Raw genomic sequence first — 16,385 nt, 5'->3', positions numbered from 1 at the left:
GCTTCCAGAAACAGGAACCTTTAACCCACCTGAGATATTTACAGCACAGTAAAGACTTGAGCTGTCGCTGGGAGCTTTAACCCAGCACAACACGTGCCAGCACCGGCCCGGCTGCCCCCACAAACCACCCCCCCAGCTCAGCGAACCGATTCTTCACATCCCGCCACCGCCCGGGCCTCGGATAGGGAGGTGGCAGCAGAAGCTGTTCCACCGGGCCGGGTCACCCCGGGGTGTGAGCCTGCGGGGAGCTTGCCTTTTGGCTTTTCTCTTTTGCCTTTCCCTTTCGCCTTTTGCCTCTTGCCTTTCCCTCTTTTCCCCCTTCCTTTCCCCCTTTCCCGCGAAGCTCCTCCCGGCCTGTCCCTCGCCGGCTCCCGTAGAGGCCGCCGGCGTTGCCGTGGCGCCGGGCAGCGGCCGTTGCGGGGGCGGGAGGAGGCGGGGGGCGGGCGGGCGATGGCGCTGTGGCGGGCGGCTCGGGGCCGGGCCCGGGCCCCGGAGCGCTGGGCCGCCGAGCGGCGGCGGGAGCTGGAGGCGCGGAGCCGGCAGCAGTGGGAGCGGGCCAGCCGCTCCTTCGCCCGGGCCGCCATTTGCTGCTCCAGGCAGGCGCGGTGGAGCGCGCCGCGGGCCCCGCCGCCCAGGTAGGGGCCGGGCCCCGGGGCGGGGATGGGGGTGGCCGGGCCCCGGGGGGCTTCCCCTGACCCGCCGGGTGTGTCGCAGCCCGGCGGCGGTGCGACGGGAGGCGGAGGAAGCGGCGGAGCGGCTGGAGCAGCGGCGGGCGCGGCTGCGGCGGCTGCTCGGCGAGGAGCGGGAGGCGCTGGCGGCGGAGCTGTGGGAGCTGCGGCGGGAGCGCGGGCCGGAGCCCGCCGGGATGCGGCGGCGGAGCCAGGAGCTGCGAGCCGGCCGGGAGGAGCGGAGGAGGAAGGTGAGGGGGCGGCGGCGCCTCCCGCGGCCCCGGCCCTTGGCGGTCCGGGCAGGCGGGGTGCCGGGAGAGGCTCCGCAGCACCGGGGTTCGTTCCCCACCTCTCCCGGTGAAGGAGCGCTCGTTCGGCCCTCCCGGCCCGTACCGCCGCTCCCTCGCTGTGGGCACGCGAAAGGGACTTGCTGGGGGCCGGAGAGAAGTGCCCCGGGCTGCGGTTTTCAGCGCTTGGTGTCCTTAACTAATGGCTGCCTTGGGAGGGCTGGGTGCCTTGGGTCCTTCTGTGCTCTGACATCATGCCACTCTCCTGTCTCCAGGTTGCTGAGCAGCTGCTCTATGAGCACTGGAAGAAAAACAACGCTGAGCTCCGGGAGGTGATGCTACTTGCTTTGTTAGTCCCCGCTGCCTTGCATTTATGAAGCCAGTTTTTAACTCGAAAGCCGTTGTGTATCTGCTGTTGTCATTCACCTTGAATCACAGCAATCGTCCTAAGTTCTGATAAGCAAAAGGCAAAGAAGTAAAATGGCTCAACTGTGTAAGAAGTCCCCCCAAAGCTGGTATTTTTCAAAAAGAGTCAGAAATCTCTTCTGACTCGGAGCAGATTTTCAGTTCCCATGATGTAAATACCTCAGGTGCTTTTTAAAGCTGTACCTGCCGTGTCCGTGGCGCTTCCTTATTCTTTACTCCACCAACCTGCCGCTCTAGCCGCCACAGCCCTGGTTTCAGTGTCACTGTAGTGTTTCCCAGAACTGGCATGTGACATTGACCCTCAGCTTGGAACCTGGTGGGCACTGAGGACACCCAAACAAGCCCACCACTGCAGAGGCAGATCCTGCTGGGACTTCAGGGCTACAGCTGGGCCAGATGGTGCTCCAGAGAGTCCAGTAGACCCTGGGGGACCGGGGAGCCTCTGCCGCTAATGATATCTGTTGTCATCTACAGGTGGAGTCAGAGCTGCACAGGAAGCACGTGATGGAGGCTTGGGGTGATCAGCTAATGCAAAAAATCAAGGTACGCTGGGGTAGCCCTGGTGTTACTGGTCACTAGGGCAGACTCCTGAAGCACATGAGCAGGTAGAAGTGTGACACTGTGTGCCTTTTGACCTGGCTGGCAGACAGCCTGCTTCCTGTACAGGCAGGGCTTGGGTGTGGAAGGAATAGGAGTTGGCTGTTCATTTTCTCTCACCAGTCTCGTACCAAAAATAACGACTGAGGTTGCTGCGCTGGTTCCTGTAGCGATGGGGAGTTCTGGTGTCCGCAGAACGACAGGAGCTGCTAACAGGGAGGATGCTTTTAATGAAGAGCCATCGTTTCTGTCTAACAAGTACATGCTATCCGTCTCTTAGAAAATCCAGTGCTATCTGCTGAATGGATCTGTTGTAGGATTCAGTGTGGCACTGGGCGCTCGTCTAACAGTGACCTGCAGTGCAGAGCCAGTGCAAAGCTGCAAGAGCTCAGTATTTGAATACAAACCTACTAGATACGGGAATACAGTGATTTTGATGTGAAAGAATAATAAAGGCCTTCAAATACAGGTGTCAGAGTTAACTAAAACAATAATCTAGGTTGTAATAGGAAAATCTGAGTGTATTTGTGAGACCGCCTGTGCTTTGCACCAGACCTGTGCAGAGTCCTGTGAAGGACGGGTATAGACAACCATTTTTGGGCAGTGATCAGCAGATAGTTTGGCTTTGTCCTTGTGTTCCTTCCTAGCGTATTTTGTTCCATATTTTCCCAATAGGTGTCAGCTTGCAGGAGTTTGATTTGTGGATTTCCTGAGCCCGAGGCTGGTTTTTTGGGTTAGCCTAACCTTAAATGCCATGTTTTCTTTTGGTTTGGAAAGCAAGAAGCAGCTGAACTTGAAGAGAAAAAACGTTACGAAAACGAATATGAAATTGCGCAAAGGGACACACTGGAAAGAATGAGACAAGAGGAAGAGAAGCGTCAGCTGGAAGAGAAGCAGCAAGCGGAGGTGTTGCTTCAACAAATAGAAGAACTGAAATTACAGGACACAGAGGTAATCTTTAGTTTCTCCTCATTTGAGAAGCAAATTCATTGTTTCTTGTGGAAATAAAGCAACACTGACCTGACCTCTCCCTTCCAGGTTTCCACTAGATTAAATCTGGAACAAAGTTAGCTGTGACGTAATTTCTGTGTAGCAATGTAGACCTCTCCCCTGAACACTGGCATACTGACTGCATTCCGGTAGCTTTTGTTTGCTTGTCTTGAAATGTGAGCACCTTTTTGTGCTGCACCAGATGAGAAACAGGTCTGTAGAAACTTCTAAGTGTGACAGGTTCAGGTCAAAGGCTTTGCCAGCTGGAGCTCCTCACAGTGTCTCTGGAGCTGTGAGCCCCTGAGCCACGAATGAAATGAACGTGGAATATTTACTGCAGTGAGAATTTTGACCACTTGCAGAGGAGCAGAATGGGGTACAAACTCCAGTAAAAAGGCTCTTTCTGGGATGTCCTAGCTCTCTGACGTACCCTTTCTTGGTGGTTGTTTTTCCTGTTCAGGCAACAAAGCTGAAAAAAGAACAAGAGAATTTATTAAAGCAGCAGTGGGAGCTGGAGGACTTGGAAGAAGAAAGGAAACAAATGGAAGAGCACCGGAAGAAGAAAGAGCTTGGGTATGAGATCAAGTGTAGCTCATTTCAGCGGGGCTTCGATAGAATCTGTTCCTACATCCATGATAGTACTTGCGGCACGAGGGGATATTTCAGATAGTGGTGGGTTGTAAGTATTTGGTTTTTGACAGAAGCGGCCAGAACAGCCAACGAGCAAATGCATTGGTGCCGTTACTTCTTTTTGTTCACATTTGCGGTAGCAGGTACCCCTGTTGTCTGCAAGTTACGTTGTCACAGGTGTACCTTCTTGAGTGCTGGTGTATAATAACATAGGGCTTTAGAGTCAGTCTGAATGTGTTCTTTTTTTTTTTTTTTTTTTCCTCCTTCAGTCGCTTTTTGAGGCATCAGTGCGATATCCAGTTAAAGAGACGAGCCCAGCAGATACAAGAGGAGCTGGTAAGAGGAAGTACCCCTTGATTTATATGTTACAGATATTGTGCGCTGAAGAAACTTGTTCTTCGTGTTTCATTTATGTGTCTGCCTCTGATGTCTACAGATAATTAATTAGGAAGCCCCTTCCAGCTTGTGAACAGGGCTGGAGCACAAAGAGTCATGGGGAAGCCAGCAGACCAAGTGTCTCGCTGAGCGCACCCTTGACACTACGTCACCAATAATTTGTAGGGAATAGCCCTGCACACATCCTGGAAGCCTGTTGGATAGTTGTTAATCTTGTGGTTTTTCTCAAGGAGATAGACAGGCAAATCTTATTAGCCCTCCTCGAGAAAGAAGATGAGGATCAGCACCATCAGTCTGCACAACGAGAACGAGCTGTTGTGGATGTTGCCTGGATGAAACATGTCATTGAGGAACAGCTCCAGTTAGAAAAGGAGAGGGAGGCAGAGCTGCAGACTATTTTTAGGTGAGTCTGCTCACCTCTGAATGTCATCTAAAGAGACCGTACGTGCTGAATGTTCCTGCCCGGTTGGCAGAGCTCCGTTCGTGTTTGTTAAATAGGCTTTGAGAGCGGATGTTAGAAAGTGGTGTCTGGTTGGCCTTGCAGTTGTAGAAGCGCTGCAGTTGAAGTGAGCTCTGCCCCTTTGTTCCGTGTGCCGAGTACCGTGCTAGGCGGTCAGCGTGCCAGTACAGACAGAGCCGAAGCTTTTCTGCCAGGACAGAATCAAAAGCTGAGGCTGTTTTTCAGCTACCTCAGCCCAAGAGCTAGTCCTTAATTTCTGTTAGATTAGCTCTAATGCAACAGCTTTAATACCAAAAAAAAATGTAGTAATGCAGAGATGGCAAGAATTACCTTTTAGTTGTAAGTACATTGTAACCAGCTTTCAATGATTCTGCATTACCGCTGTGGAGGGGCTTAGTGACTCCAAAACCTGCGTATTATTTCCTTGTGTATCTCAGAGCTTGTAGATGAAAGCTGCCTCAGGTTCCACGTTCAGGTTCACCTTTTGCTCTCCCCAGCACAGAGGGCGTCTTCACTGGTGACAGGACAGTGCATGCTACCGTCAAATTTTAGTTAAAGGTTTTGTTGCGGAGGGAAGATTTGCAAAATCTTCAGCTTTTCCAGCAATGCCCTTAACTACCCATCCCCCATGTGAAGTAGTATCCTTGCTAAGAGGCAAGTTTCCTCCCGAGGCCCTTCTGTGCCTGGGGCAGATGGGCGCATCCAAGAAGTCCTGCTACAGGCCAGTGTTCCCTTTGGCCTGTTACCTCCTGCTGCTCAGTGACAGAGATCGGAGTGGTTCTCTGAAATAGGCACAGGTGGGGTGGGCACGCTAGCTGCCTGGGAACAAATGTGAAGAGAAACCTGAGTGCTCCTCTAAAGCACTTGTCTATGCCCATAGAGTATATAGGTGGGGTTTTTTAACTGTCAATAGTAACCTTAGAGATAATTCTTTCTTTCTCCTTTAGAGAAGAAGCTAAAAAAGTGTGGGAGAAGAGGGAAGAAGAATGGGAAAGAGAGAAGGTGGCCAGAGATCGCCTGATGAATGAGGTGATGACCTTTTCTGATGAAGTGTCTCTCCTGGTTCAATGAAGCCATCGTTCTAGCTGTGACCCTCCACCCTCTGGGGGGTTACAGCCTTCACTACCCAGGGCAGAATTTTTCTGCTTGTCCGATACATTTTCTGAGAACTGTTTAGCCGTCTGCACCGGAATTTCCCCAGTTCTGCTTCAAAGGCTGGCCCCCTTGACTTACCTTCTCCCTTAATCCTCTCACTTCACGAAGGTCCTTGCAGGCAGACAGCGCCAGATCCAAGAGAAGATGGAGTTAAACAGACAAGCCCAAGAAGAGTCTATAAAGTATCGAGAGCAGCTGATTAAAGAACTCGAAGAGGCAAAAGAACTGACTAGGCGAGAGAAGGAGCAGGAGGAGGAACTGAAGGCAGCCAGCAGGCGGGAGCTGGAGGCGCAGGTACAGCACGCTTTCCAGATACGTGCCCAGCTGCTGAAGGTGCCCAATCTTGCCCTAACAGCCCCATCTTCTCTGTGCCCAGCTGACAGCGTGCCGCTTGCAAGAACGGGAGGAGCAGCAGTGCCAGAGGGAGGAGGAGGAAGAGGAGAGATCAGCCCGGCAGCACTGCGAGGAATTGGTGTGGCAGGAGGCCGAGCAAGGGTATCGCAGCAGGGTAGGTAGCAGCACGAAGGGGAAGCCCGTACACGCGGGTCATTGTTTCTAATCTGCACCTTGGTTGCCACACAGCACCAGGGCAGAACACCGGGCCTGTTCCTCTTTCTAACAGAGGTCTATGGTCCTCTCTTATAAATTGCTTTTTTTTTTTGCTGATATTGATGCTTTAAGTCCCCATTTTAAAATAACTTCTGAGGCAGACTTGTTGCTACTGCCTCAAATGTTACTCTAATTATTTTTAGCATTACCAGCTGCATTAACACAGTTGGTACAGTGCACCTCAGCTGCTGTCTTTCCATCTTCTGTTGTGCTTTGCCTAGCTCTAAAAACGAAGCTAAATTTGAGTAACCCTACCAAAACCGTGTGCCCAGCAGATCGTATTTTTCATACTAAACTGTGAGGTACTCTGGAAAGTAACTCACCTCTGTCATTTATTAGACAGTAGCTACTAAAGTCAGAGAAAGCCGGAAAGAGGTGTTAGTGCCTTGAAAGTATCAACTCTTAAAACGTTACTGATGCTTTTTCTTGGAGGATATGCTGTACTCTCCAACGTACCTCCTTCGCATGCACAGAAAATTAATTCTAGAGCCCATGACATAGTTACGGTCTTTGTTTTGACCCTCTTAGCTCTACAGTTACCCAAAAGCAGCATGGACCTGAGGATTCCTGTCCTTTGCACCCGAGGAATGAGCACCAAATGCAGCTGCAGACTACAGAAAGAAAATTTTGAAGCGTCAAGCTTCAAAAGCTTTTGAGCGTTTAACTCCTGAAATGACAGTGGCTTTGGAATAGCCTACAATGACACAGACACTCAACTTAGTAGCTTTCTGAAAATACTTAGCTGTGGCTTAGCTGAACACAAGAGCAAATTCCTACTGGCTTCAAGAATGTGGAGGTGCGAGCATCCTTGGCGGATGGAACTGCTTCATTCGCTCCACGTTCAGGGATTGTGATGACCTATTTCAGTATGTGCTACACTGGGGTCACACAGCCAACGAGGGGGCCCTTTGGACCTGAACCGTAAAAGAACTGGTGCCTCCTGCGGAACGGGATCTGTGAACCACTACGTGCTGCGTTTGCTCTTTAGGTGTCAGACTCCCACCTCTGAGCAGCAGGATGTGCCCAGAGGCCCAGCTGGCTTTTAGGAGTTAATTCCTAACACATACTGCAAATTGGTAAGATAGATAATGTGTGCTGCGGCAGTAATTCCTAACACATCCCATTCCTCTCCAGAAGGTGCTGAAGACTTCATTAAATGTTGCTTTTCACTTGTTTCATAAATAATGAATAACTGCAACCTGAACAAGTGTTTGTTTCTTTACATGAGCGAACTACTGCAACAACAAGAGGGGAGTTTTAGTTGATTATTGCACTTGATTCCTTGCTATTATTGTCACCAACTGCAGCTTAAAATATCAGTCCACGCACTTCAGCTGGTGTGGCACCTTCAGCTCTTGTCACAGGGCTGTTACCAAGATGGGTGCTACCTCAGCACCGCAGGCTTTACTCAACCGTAGAAACCTTCTCCAGGATCTTTCCTTTACAAAACCAGCAGTCAAATAACCATAACAAGTTCGCACATTGAAAGGGTTTTAGCATTTTATAGTAATACTGTAAACAAAAGATTAAGTCAAAATATTGTACAGATAGAGCAACACTGATAAATACAAGTTTTGGAAAAAGGCAAAAAAATTTTTACTTTCCTATGCAGCATTTTGTAAAGAAAGAGCAACTTTGTTTATAGGGGAAAAAGAAGGAGATCTAGTCATAAAACCAAAAAAACCATCTTTGTTATTTCAGGTATTATGCTGCATGATCTGAGGACTAATTACGTACTACTTTTTAGCTCCACTGTTGGTTTGAACCACTCTGCCTGTTTGTGAAGAGAGCTGATGCAGGTCATCAGCATATGCTCGGACCACTTCTGTTTTACTGGGGATGCCAGAAAAGGGCCACTCTTGCATCACAGGCACCGTTGTTCTGGAGCGATGACAGTGTGACCATAACCAACCTAGAGCAAACCTTTGTTCAGAGATGGGGGAATTGACCAGAAATGCTGTTGAAGTGACAAAGCAGGAAATCAGTTACAGGTTGGCCATGGTTTTATAGGTAGGCCTTCCAACAAGTTAATGGTTGATTTTAGAAAATCTGGAGCTAGCGTAGCTGGAACAAGGGTGTGCAGTTATCAAAGCGTCCGCTTGTTTTTGCACAGAGGCAAGTTTAAACAACTGGTAACTTACAAGCTAACTCAGCATTACCCTGCTTTGGAAATGGGGTAAGATATGTTAAAGAAAAGCATACAACGGCATCCTGAGAGATTTAAAAATACCATCTGCTGCCTTTCAATGATGCCAATTTAAGGAAAAGTTCCTAGAAGATTATCAATGTATTTAATTGCCAGTAGCAAAATTTTGAAGTAGGTTTTACAAATGTCTTCTGCAGTTCTAATCCCAGCCTGTCTGCATTCCCATGAGTTTAGAGACAGTTCTGGAATTCCAAAGTGCAGAAAGGAACTAAAAAACCCCACGAAGAACATTAATTTACTGGGTTGTCATCTACTCTCCATTCCTTCCCTCCCACAAACTTGTGCTACTTTAGAAAGGGAGTTAATTACAACATAGAGGAATTGAACAGTCTTATGGCACTTAGTGTTTATATACACATACAAACACACTATGATTTGAAAAGGAACCAACCACTGAACTTCAGTTCGTTTGTTCACCTAAATATGGCAGTTTTTCACCAGAAAGCCTTGAAGAGTTTGTGGTTTTGGCAGACCCATCTATGGAACAGCAGACAGCCGTTTCCAACTCAAAGCTTTCTGTGAAAACTGTCTAAACGTTCACCTCAACTGCTGCCACGTGACAGCCACTGCAGTTCCCCAACTTCACTCTTAACTACAGGACCACTTGAAGTGCCCGCCTGCTGAACTGCCACGGCCAGCTCCTTGAAAATGACAACACACTTCCAAATGGGGGACAGGTGGAGGCAAATATTAGTGATCTCCCCCCCCCACCATGGAATTTAGAATCCCCTGAAAACTCTCACTTTTGAAATTATGGACGGACACATATTTTTGGAAGTTTTGTGAACCGTTATGAATGAAAAAACGTGACACACATTGACATTTGCTACCCATCTACCCTCCTGACAGGCAGCCTAGCATGGGTTACTCCATATGTAGCTTGTGAAAGATTTGCGAAAAACTTACTAGATACAAGAAATCTTTTCACATTTGGATATGTTGAGGTACAGAGGTTATATGCTATGGCAGACACAGCTGCTTTTGCACTGGCACTCTTCTAACTTCCTTTTTTTTTTTTATTTATCACAGAAATCTTTAGTGAAATTGCATCTTGAGTTACTGAGCAATGCTGCTGCAAACAAGATGGTGCCTTAAAGATGACAGTAAAATTCTGGAGGAAACTTAAGAATGAATTATTAAATCAGAAACAAAGGATAATATTTTAACCACTAATGCCCTAAAGTAACATCAAACATATATATTAATGGCATAGTGACAACTAAAAGAAATAACTATTAAGTTTCAAATTCCTTCCCAAACAGATAAAGTGACAAAGACCTTGTATAGTTACATGTAATAAGCTCAGATGCCCACAACTACTATTGTTTTAGCAGACTAAAAACATATTATTGCACAACAGTTGATATGGGAACAGATAATATTCGGCTTGTGCTCCATTATCAGGACTACAACCTTCTTCCTGCTGGTTAGCAGTTATGGTCCTGGAGCCTTCAGAGCCTGTTTCGCTGCAGGCTTCTCAGTCAGTGGCATCACAGCATGTGAGGCTCCAGGACGGACAGACCAGAGGCAAGATTCTGCCCTCTGATATGTGCAGCTGACTTCAGTGGGAGTTTTGCAAGCAATATCTGAAAGCAGAACATGGCCCCAAGGAAACACCTAGCAAGAGCTTGATACGAGGCTGGTACGCAGTACTGGCTCAACAGCTATTTGCAACATGCTATTATCTGTAACTAAACTGGCAACACAGGCACAAAATAAGGCAGTGGGTTAAATTAATCATAAAATTGTTAGAAAACATGCAAAAATAATACTGAGTTTTAAAAAAAGTTTCTTGCCCCTTTAGTTTTTCTCATAAAAATTTGAATAGTTCCACACCTATATTTGAAATCCAACCTTTAAAAAACAAGACTAAAAAGCCAAGTGTGACTCAGTTGTTGTTCTCTTTGGTTGTGATGGTAACCAGCTGTTTAGCGGCCTTGGCGATGTCGTAGGCGCACTGGATAACTTGCTGTGTGACCAGCTGGATGTCTGTCGTAGGGCACGTCTCCACAGGAAGGGTTTTTGTGCACTCAGATTGGAGTCTGTAGGCACTAGATGTCAGCAGACGTAAAGAAGTCCTTACCAGTTCAGATTTGGGTTTCTGGGAGAAGAAAGTACAAGTTGAACTTGACAGAACAACAAAACCATTTCAGAATCACTTTTAATTAGCCAGTAGTGTTCTTTAATACAAAACTTCTGCTGCTAGGGCCCTGCTTTCTGCACAGACTTCTCTGTGCTGTAGTAGACATTGTAAGCCATCACTGCTGCAGAGACATGGGGTAGGGGCGGGTGAAACATGTCCCTGGAATTTCTCCTCTCTCATCTTGGGGAGGTTTCAAACTGCTGCCAGGCAGTACACAGGGAACACTGTTTTCATGCTCTCATTTAGGAAGTTACTCATACAAATTTTCTAGTGCCCGTTTACTGCTACCCAGCCCACGTCCTGGCTGACATCAGAGTAGAACATGTACAAGACAATCAGTTCAGGCAGGCACAACAGCAGTAGATTTTCCTTGCAGTTTTACAGAGGTAGATAAGACATTACAAAAACTCAATCATGGAGATTTCACTCCCTAAACTTGCTGTGAAGAAACAGATCGCTTTGGTAGATGGGTAACAGATCCAAACATACCTGCAAGTGAGAAATCCAAGCAATAGCACTCAAATGGAAACTTGGGGGTGATGACTCTAGCAAAATTCCTGTATAACCACATGACTCCTCAAGCAAGTAGCCTCCAGTTTTGGAGGAACTGTGTGCAATTCTTAGAGTTTTAAGTTCAAGAGCAAAATTAAAGGCCTGGATTCATACATTAGCCCTTCCCAATTGGCATGCTAATAAATACAAAGGATGCAAGATGTGACAAAACTGCCTAGTCATTTCTCCCTACCTTCGGCTTTTGGTTTTCATTTACTGAAAGGAAATCTACTAACGAGGAATGAGGCCAAAAACATTTTAATGCTGGAAGGTACTTACTTTTGGGAACAAGGCTGCCATTTCTGTTACTGCCACATGTATTCTCTCGGAGCATGGTATATAGCTGCACAAAGATGCAATGTATTATTCATTATGTAAAGACTCCTCTTTGATTTCACTAGTCAGCGGCTATTATTCTGAAAACAACTGAGTAACAAAACCCCTGTATATATTCTAAAAGTATCTTTGTAGGCTGCACTGAAGTCAACTGAAGTAGCTAGAGCAACACACAATATGGTGACTCTTAGCGTCTCATCATTCCCCAGCACACTGCAGCACAAGTTTGTATATAACTATGCGACTTCAGAAAAAGCAAGAACTTAAGAAATAATTTTGTACTATTGGTTAAGTTTTCATTATTCTTCAATCAAAGGTTGTTTGAAGGAATAACTGTCCACACCTATTATACCAAACATTGTCACTAGAAGTCTCAATTTGTATGCAATTATGGAAACATATCTATGAATATTAACTGCACATTAATTTATACGCTCGCATTTCCTAACCTCCCCCTCCTGCCTGACTACTCAAATGCTAGAATTCGTCTCCAAATTGTACAGAAAATTGCTCAACTCGTTTTCTCTTTGGTGTATGCACAACGACATATTGTTATGTGTGGGAGAGCATGCCCAAGCAAACTGGTTCATGTAAGCCAGGCACAAAGTAAAGTAAGATTCTGCAGCTTGAAAATATTTAAACAAAATCCGGTGATACAGAGGTGCTTTGGAAAAACAGCAACTTTTTTTGCTCAGTGCAGTGTTGACAATCAAAAGCGGATTTAAAAAAAATAACACTTTGTGTGTGGAATCTGAGTAAGTTTAACTTGCTGCCATTTTAGGGAAATCTATCCATTTGTTTTCAAAGAACTTTTTCTCCATAAGGCAAGAGACTGTAAAACCAGATTACTAAAAGTTTTTAAACTGCTAAGGATCTAAGCAGCTAAAAAATATCCAGTAATCTCTGAAGAAAAGTTACAAAAACCCGAAGGTGTTTCAATTGATTTTATGTTTCAGAGCTGAATTTTGGCCATCCAAACTCTTAAAAATAATCTGACAGCCAAGTGTTGATATTTATAGGACTGTCTTGTCTGCACCTCTGAAGCAATGCAATTTTCCTGCACTTCTTTTCCATGTGTTAAGTTACAAAGTAGAAGCCTTTAAAAAACCACTTTGTACTTAAGTTACCAAAATACAGTAAACTCAGAAAACTGTATTCAAAACACTTGGCAGCAAGACCTGAGGTCTGACCTCCCTAAGCTTTTAACCCAAGGGTTCTCAGCTACTCTGAGCGATCTCTGTAACAAATACATGCCTCTCTGGGTCTGCAGCGGGGCTGGAAGCTTTAGTTTGTTGCAGAGATGCACGCTGAGGACACACCTTGATTCCAAGGAGATTCATTTCCATCCTTGTACCAGTTCATTCTCAGTTGAAGCCAGGAATGCAGCACTATGCATGCATTTCCCCTTTCTCAGTTTCACAAACTGGAAGGTTAGACACCTGAGAATGGGGTATGCCAAACTTCCAGTACAGAATTCATACCTTGCTTTTTTGGTAAAGTTTAACTAAAACATCACATGAAGGTAGCTTAAGAACACCAAGATGCCTTCTCAGATTAATTTATACACAGTAAACGGAAAACGCACAATTCTGATACAGCAGCTTACAGATACATGCATCTTCAAACTACCAACTACTTTCACAGTGTGTGAGTTTTAGGCTAAATATTCAGTAATTCTGTTGAGTAAGCTAATAAAATAAAGGCAGATTCCATTAGTCTTCAGATTCCACTTCTGATTTATATACCAAATGAAAATTGGTCTGTTCAAAATAGATTTTAAAACTATTGCCATAAGCTGCTGTGAAGTGCTGTGTTAGCATGGTTTGTCAAAAGTCTAATTTCAGAAGACTTGTTTTTGTGCTTCAAAGGCTCGATGTTAGCATAAGTTAGTTAACACAATTCAATCTTAAGCAAGAGAATCCCAAAAATCACAAAGCAACAGCATTCAAGAAAAATATTCAGCGTCTGTAGATTATGGTAGATCATTGCCCTTTCAAGCAAAAAAAAAAAAAAAAAAAAAAAACAAACCCAAAACCCCAACCCCCCCAGTCATTACTTAGGCAGTCATCTTGCAATACCACAGGTGCAAAAATAGGTCACTTGCAAATGCACTGCGAAAGAAGCAACACACTGGGGTCATTCTGGCAATGCAGGAAAATTGCTTTAAAAAGGAGTATTTCTGTATGTCTCAAATCACATGAGTTCTTCCAAATAAACTAAAAGTGGAGAGAAGTTTCCAAGTTCACTGTAATTCCCATTCTGCTATTGAGTTAACAATTAATTTGCTCCCTGCAAGCCACACCAAACAGCACCTCACCTCACTAAAAAGCCAGTTTGCTGATTAAACCCTTCACTAACAAGGCAGAGAAAGCACTAGGAGTAACTTGAAAGAAAGAGACCAAGATTAACGACACATATTTCATAATATGTTCTCTAGTTTAGCTGCAAAGTTTACAGTGTATCTTGGAGGAATGGCTTTATTTTATAAACACTCACTGTAAGCTCATGAAACAAGCTGACACATTTGTTGAGTTTACGCACTTTCCAGTAAGACATCAGGAAGATATTCAAGTAGTGACAGCTTGGAAAAAAGAATCCATCATTAGCAGTAACTTGTGGTAACCTCTTCCTCCAACCCTGGTATTTGTCACTGGCAGTAACACCTGGGGCTAGAACTTGGGAAGTTCTGTTTTAAAGAACACCTCACTCAAATTTCATTTTTATTTTAGGCATTAATAAACAATATTTTGGTCAGGTTGGAAGATACTGTATAAACACACATCTTTTTTTTTCATTGATTCAAGATACAAATTATCTCATTTGACACACCAGCTGTATAAACAGTTGAGGGCCTAAGCTGTCAGGTGTGAAAGTTGCATGCTGGGAACCATGAAACTTCTGCTACTTTTGCGACAGTGCACAGAAGCAGCAACCACATGTTGTGCTGTTAGTTGTCATAATTTATCATCTCAATGAACAATAAACAGAACAGAGACAGGAGAATCTTTTACACTAGAGACAGTTACACTTCCAGGCTGTGATTCTGTTCCCAATTAAATCACTACCAGGAGCTTCGACTGAACGGGTAATATCACAGGTTCACAACTCTCTGTACTAGCTATCTGCAGTTTCATTACCATCCGAAGCATTTCGTGCATAGCCTTCAACGACCCCTGTGCAGGTGGTGCATGAGGGAAAGAGGCAGCAGAGAGAAAGAGAAAGGACACTGTGCCTGGGAGGCAGGGACAGAGGCCAGAGCACCAGGAGGCAGGACTGGGCTGCTGGATGGTCAGAGGCTGCAGGGGAGCACTCTCAGCCCAGGGAACCGGCGTGCTGAAGCAGCCGAGGCTATGTCTGAGCTTGAGCGTGCCCGCACGCTCTAATGGTCTACTCGGCCAGTTGAGCACAGGAAAAGGCACGGAAGAAAGCAAGAAAAAAAAAAAAAAAAAAAGGAAGAAGGTGTTTCATTAATAGATGATATTCTTGCATCATTTTATTACTCTCTCATTATCTATGCTGCATGTGATTTTCGTCTACAAGGTTCTCAGTACTAGCTTGGAAGATGTATTATTATATCCCAAAGTATCTCCTTTGGTTAAGGAAGCGTTCCCTTATTGCAAGAAGGCAATGCTGGAACAAGCCTACTCCATCTCCTGCATGCCCCAGGCCGTGCAGTTCTCAGCCCGCTGAGACAAAGCCAGGGAATAGGAAAACAAAGAACAGCAGCTTCATAGTTCAGTGTTTTGCACGATTATACTCATGTAACTACTGGCACACACCCCACTCCACACATGGTACAGAAGAGAAAACAAAAAAGTACATAACAGGTTGTTTAACAACCTATACAATTTAACAGCGAAAGCCAGGTAGGCTGCATTGTTTCTTTCAATGATGTTTTAAAAAATATAATTCAAATACCGTAAACTCTGATATTCATAAAAACCAAACTCATGTAAAGCTTCTCTTACTGTTGCTTCTCTGTGAGAAACAAGCAACAAGGGATTGCAGTGGAAAAGGTTACGGACAAGGGCAATGAGCTCAGCACAAACACGTTAGAACTCACTATTCAGCGTGAGAAGGAGAGGCTGCACGCTGTCCCTTCTAAAAATAGGAAAGTAAGAGAAGGAAAAAACACAGAACAAAAGTGGCCCCGTTGTTGTGCACTTCTCTCAGCAAGTCAGGAAGTGAGGGCTTAACATAAATTGACAGCCGCTTCTCACAGGCGAAGACAGGCACAGAACTTGGGACAGGAGGCAGAACATGAAACCTGCCAGTCTGCAAAGTTCAGGTCTTCTGGAGAGCAAGGCTGTTCCAGACCTAAAGCGTGTTCATACCTGGGAAGATGTAACTCTTATTCACAGCCTTCTAAAAGAGCTGTGCAGTAACACCACCTGATGATCAGTCAAGGGCAGTATTACTTTTACTCACTTAGGGCTATTCTGGAAATTAATTGTTCAGTTGGGACAGAAGTTCCAGAGGGAGCTGAAGCTGCACGCTACCTGATGTACTGATCAACAATCTCCTGCTTACTCAGCTAGGTCTGCGTCTAAACCCAATAGTTCAAAACAGCTTTTGCTGGTATGTTATCTGTACTAATATTTCAGTAGGAAAGTCAAATTGCCTTCGCAATTTTTTCCTGAAACAAGACTTGGTGTTACTATCACACTTCTGCGGGGTGTCCTTACCTAAGGACGCAGAGGTCCAAAGATCTAAGAGAAACTTACGCCAAGTTCCCTGCAACACGTTTGATTTGTATCCAAAACACCATTCATTTTGCAGCAGGACTTGACAAGCACTTTGCTCCCCAGCACTCTCCATCCCCGTGCCAGTTGTGGGCAGGCCAGACAGGTGACAGGCAGCACTGCAGCCAGAACTCACTCGCAGGGGGCTGCGCCGGCTTTTTGGATGGGAGTGTGTGTGTTCCCACCGC

General features: G+C 45.6%; 2 protein-coding genes across 6 annotated transcripts in view; one reads left to right on the top strand and one right to left on the bottom strand.

Annotated features, from left to right (window-relative positions):
- The first annotated feature begins 427 nt into the window (after positions 1–427).
- TCHP (trichoplein keratin filament binding) lies at positions 428–7,425 on the top strand. 2 transcript variants are annotated; one of them, XM_052795632.1, is made up of 12 exons: positions 428–635; positions 715–919; positions 1,231–1,287; positions 1,856–1,924; positions 2,756–2,929; positions 3,429–3,541; positions 3,868–3,934; positions 4,225–4,397; positions 5,402–5,483; positions 5,718–5,903; positions 5,986–6,117; positions 6,747–7,425. In XM_052795632.1, exons 1-12 carry the CDS (start codon positions 451–453, stop codon positions 6,777–6,779), a joined length of 1,476 nt encoding a protein of 491 aa, XP_052651592.1. In that variant the 5' UTR covers positions 428–450; the 3' UTR covers positions 6,780–7,425. The 2 variants fall into 2 exon arrangements, with proteins under 2 accessions (XP_052651592.1, XP_052651594.1); XM_052795634.1 differs by lacking the exon at positions 1,231–1,287.
- A 275-nt stretch (positions 7,426–7,700) lies between these two features.
- The window catches only part of GIT2 (GIT ArfGAP 2), a 35,080-nt gene continuing 26,395 nt past the window's right edge, over positions 7,701–16,385 (bottom strand). For all 4 annotated transcript variants that reach the window (XM_052795628.1, XM_052795630.1, XM_052795631.1 and 1 more), the window contains 2 exons: positions 11,399–11,462; positions 7,701–10,525 (listed from right to left, as the gene is read on the bottom strand). In XM_052795628.1, coding sequence (XP_052651588.1) covers positions 10,313–10,525; positions 11,399–11,462 — 277 coding nt within the window. In that variant the 3' untranslated portion in view covers positions 7,701–10,312. The remainder of the gene's footprint in view (positions 10,526–11,398; positions 11,463–16,385) is intronic.

Source organism: Harpia harpyja, chromosome 9 (assembly GCF_026419915.1).
Source record: "Harpia harpyja isolate bHarHar1 chromosome 9, bHarHar1 primary haplotype, whole genome shotgun sequence".
NCBI lineage: Eukaryota > Metazoa > Chordata > Aves > Accipitriformes > Accipitridae > Harpia > Harpia harpyja.
This window is presented reverse-complemented; position numbering and strand designations above follow the sequence as displayed.

What these genes read in the sequence shown, in the direction of transcription:
- TCHP (XM_052795632.1), top strand. Translation starts at nt 451, where the DNA reads ATGGCGCTGTGGCGGGCGGCTCGGGGCCGGGCCCGGGCCCCGGAGCGC. An exon ending in TGAAATTACAGGACACAGAG is followed by an intron (nt 2,930 to 3,428) that starts GTAATCTTTAGT and finishes TTTCCTGTTCAG; the next exon opens with GCAACAAAGCTGAAAAAAGA. An exon ending in GAGCTGCAGACTATTTTTAG is followed by an intron (nt 4,398 to 5,401) that starts GTGAGTCTGCTC and finishes TTTCTCCTTTAG; the next exon opens with AGAAGAAGCTAAAAAAGTGT.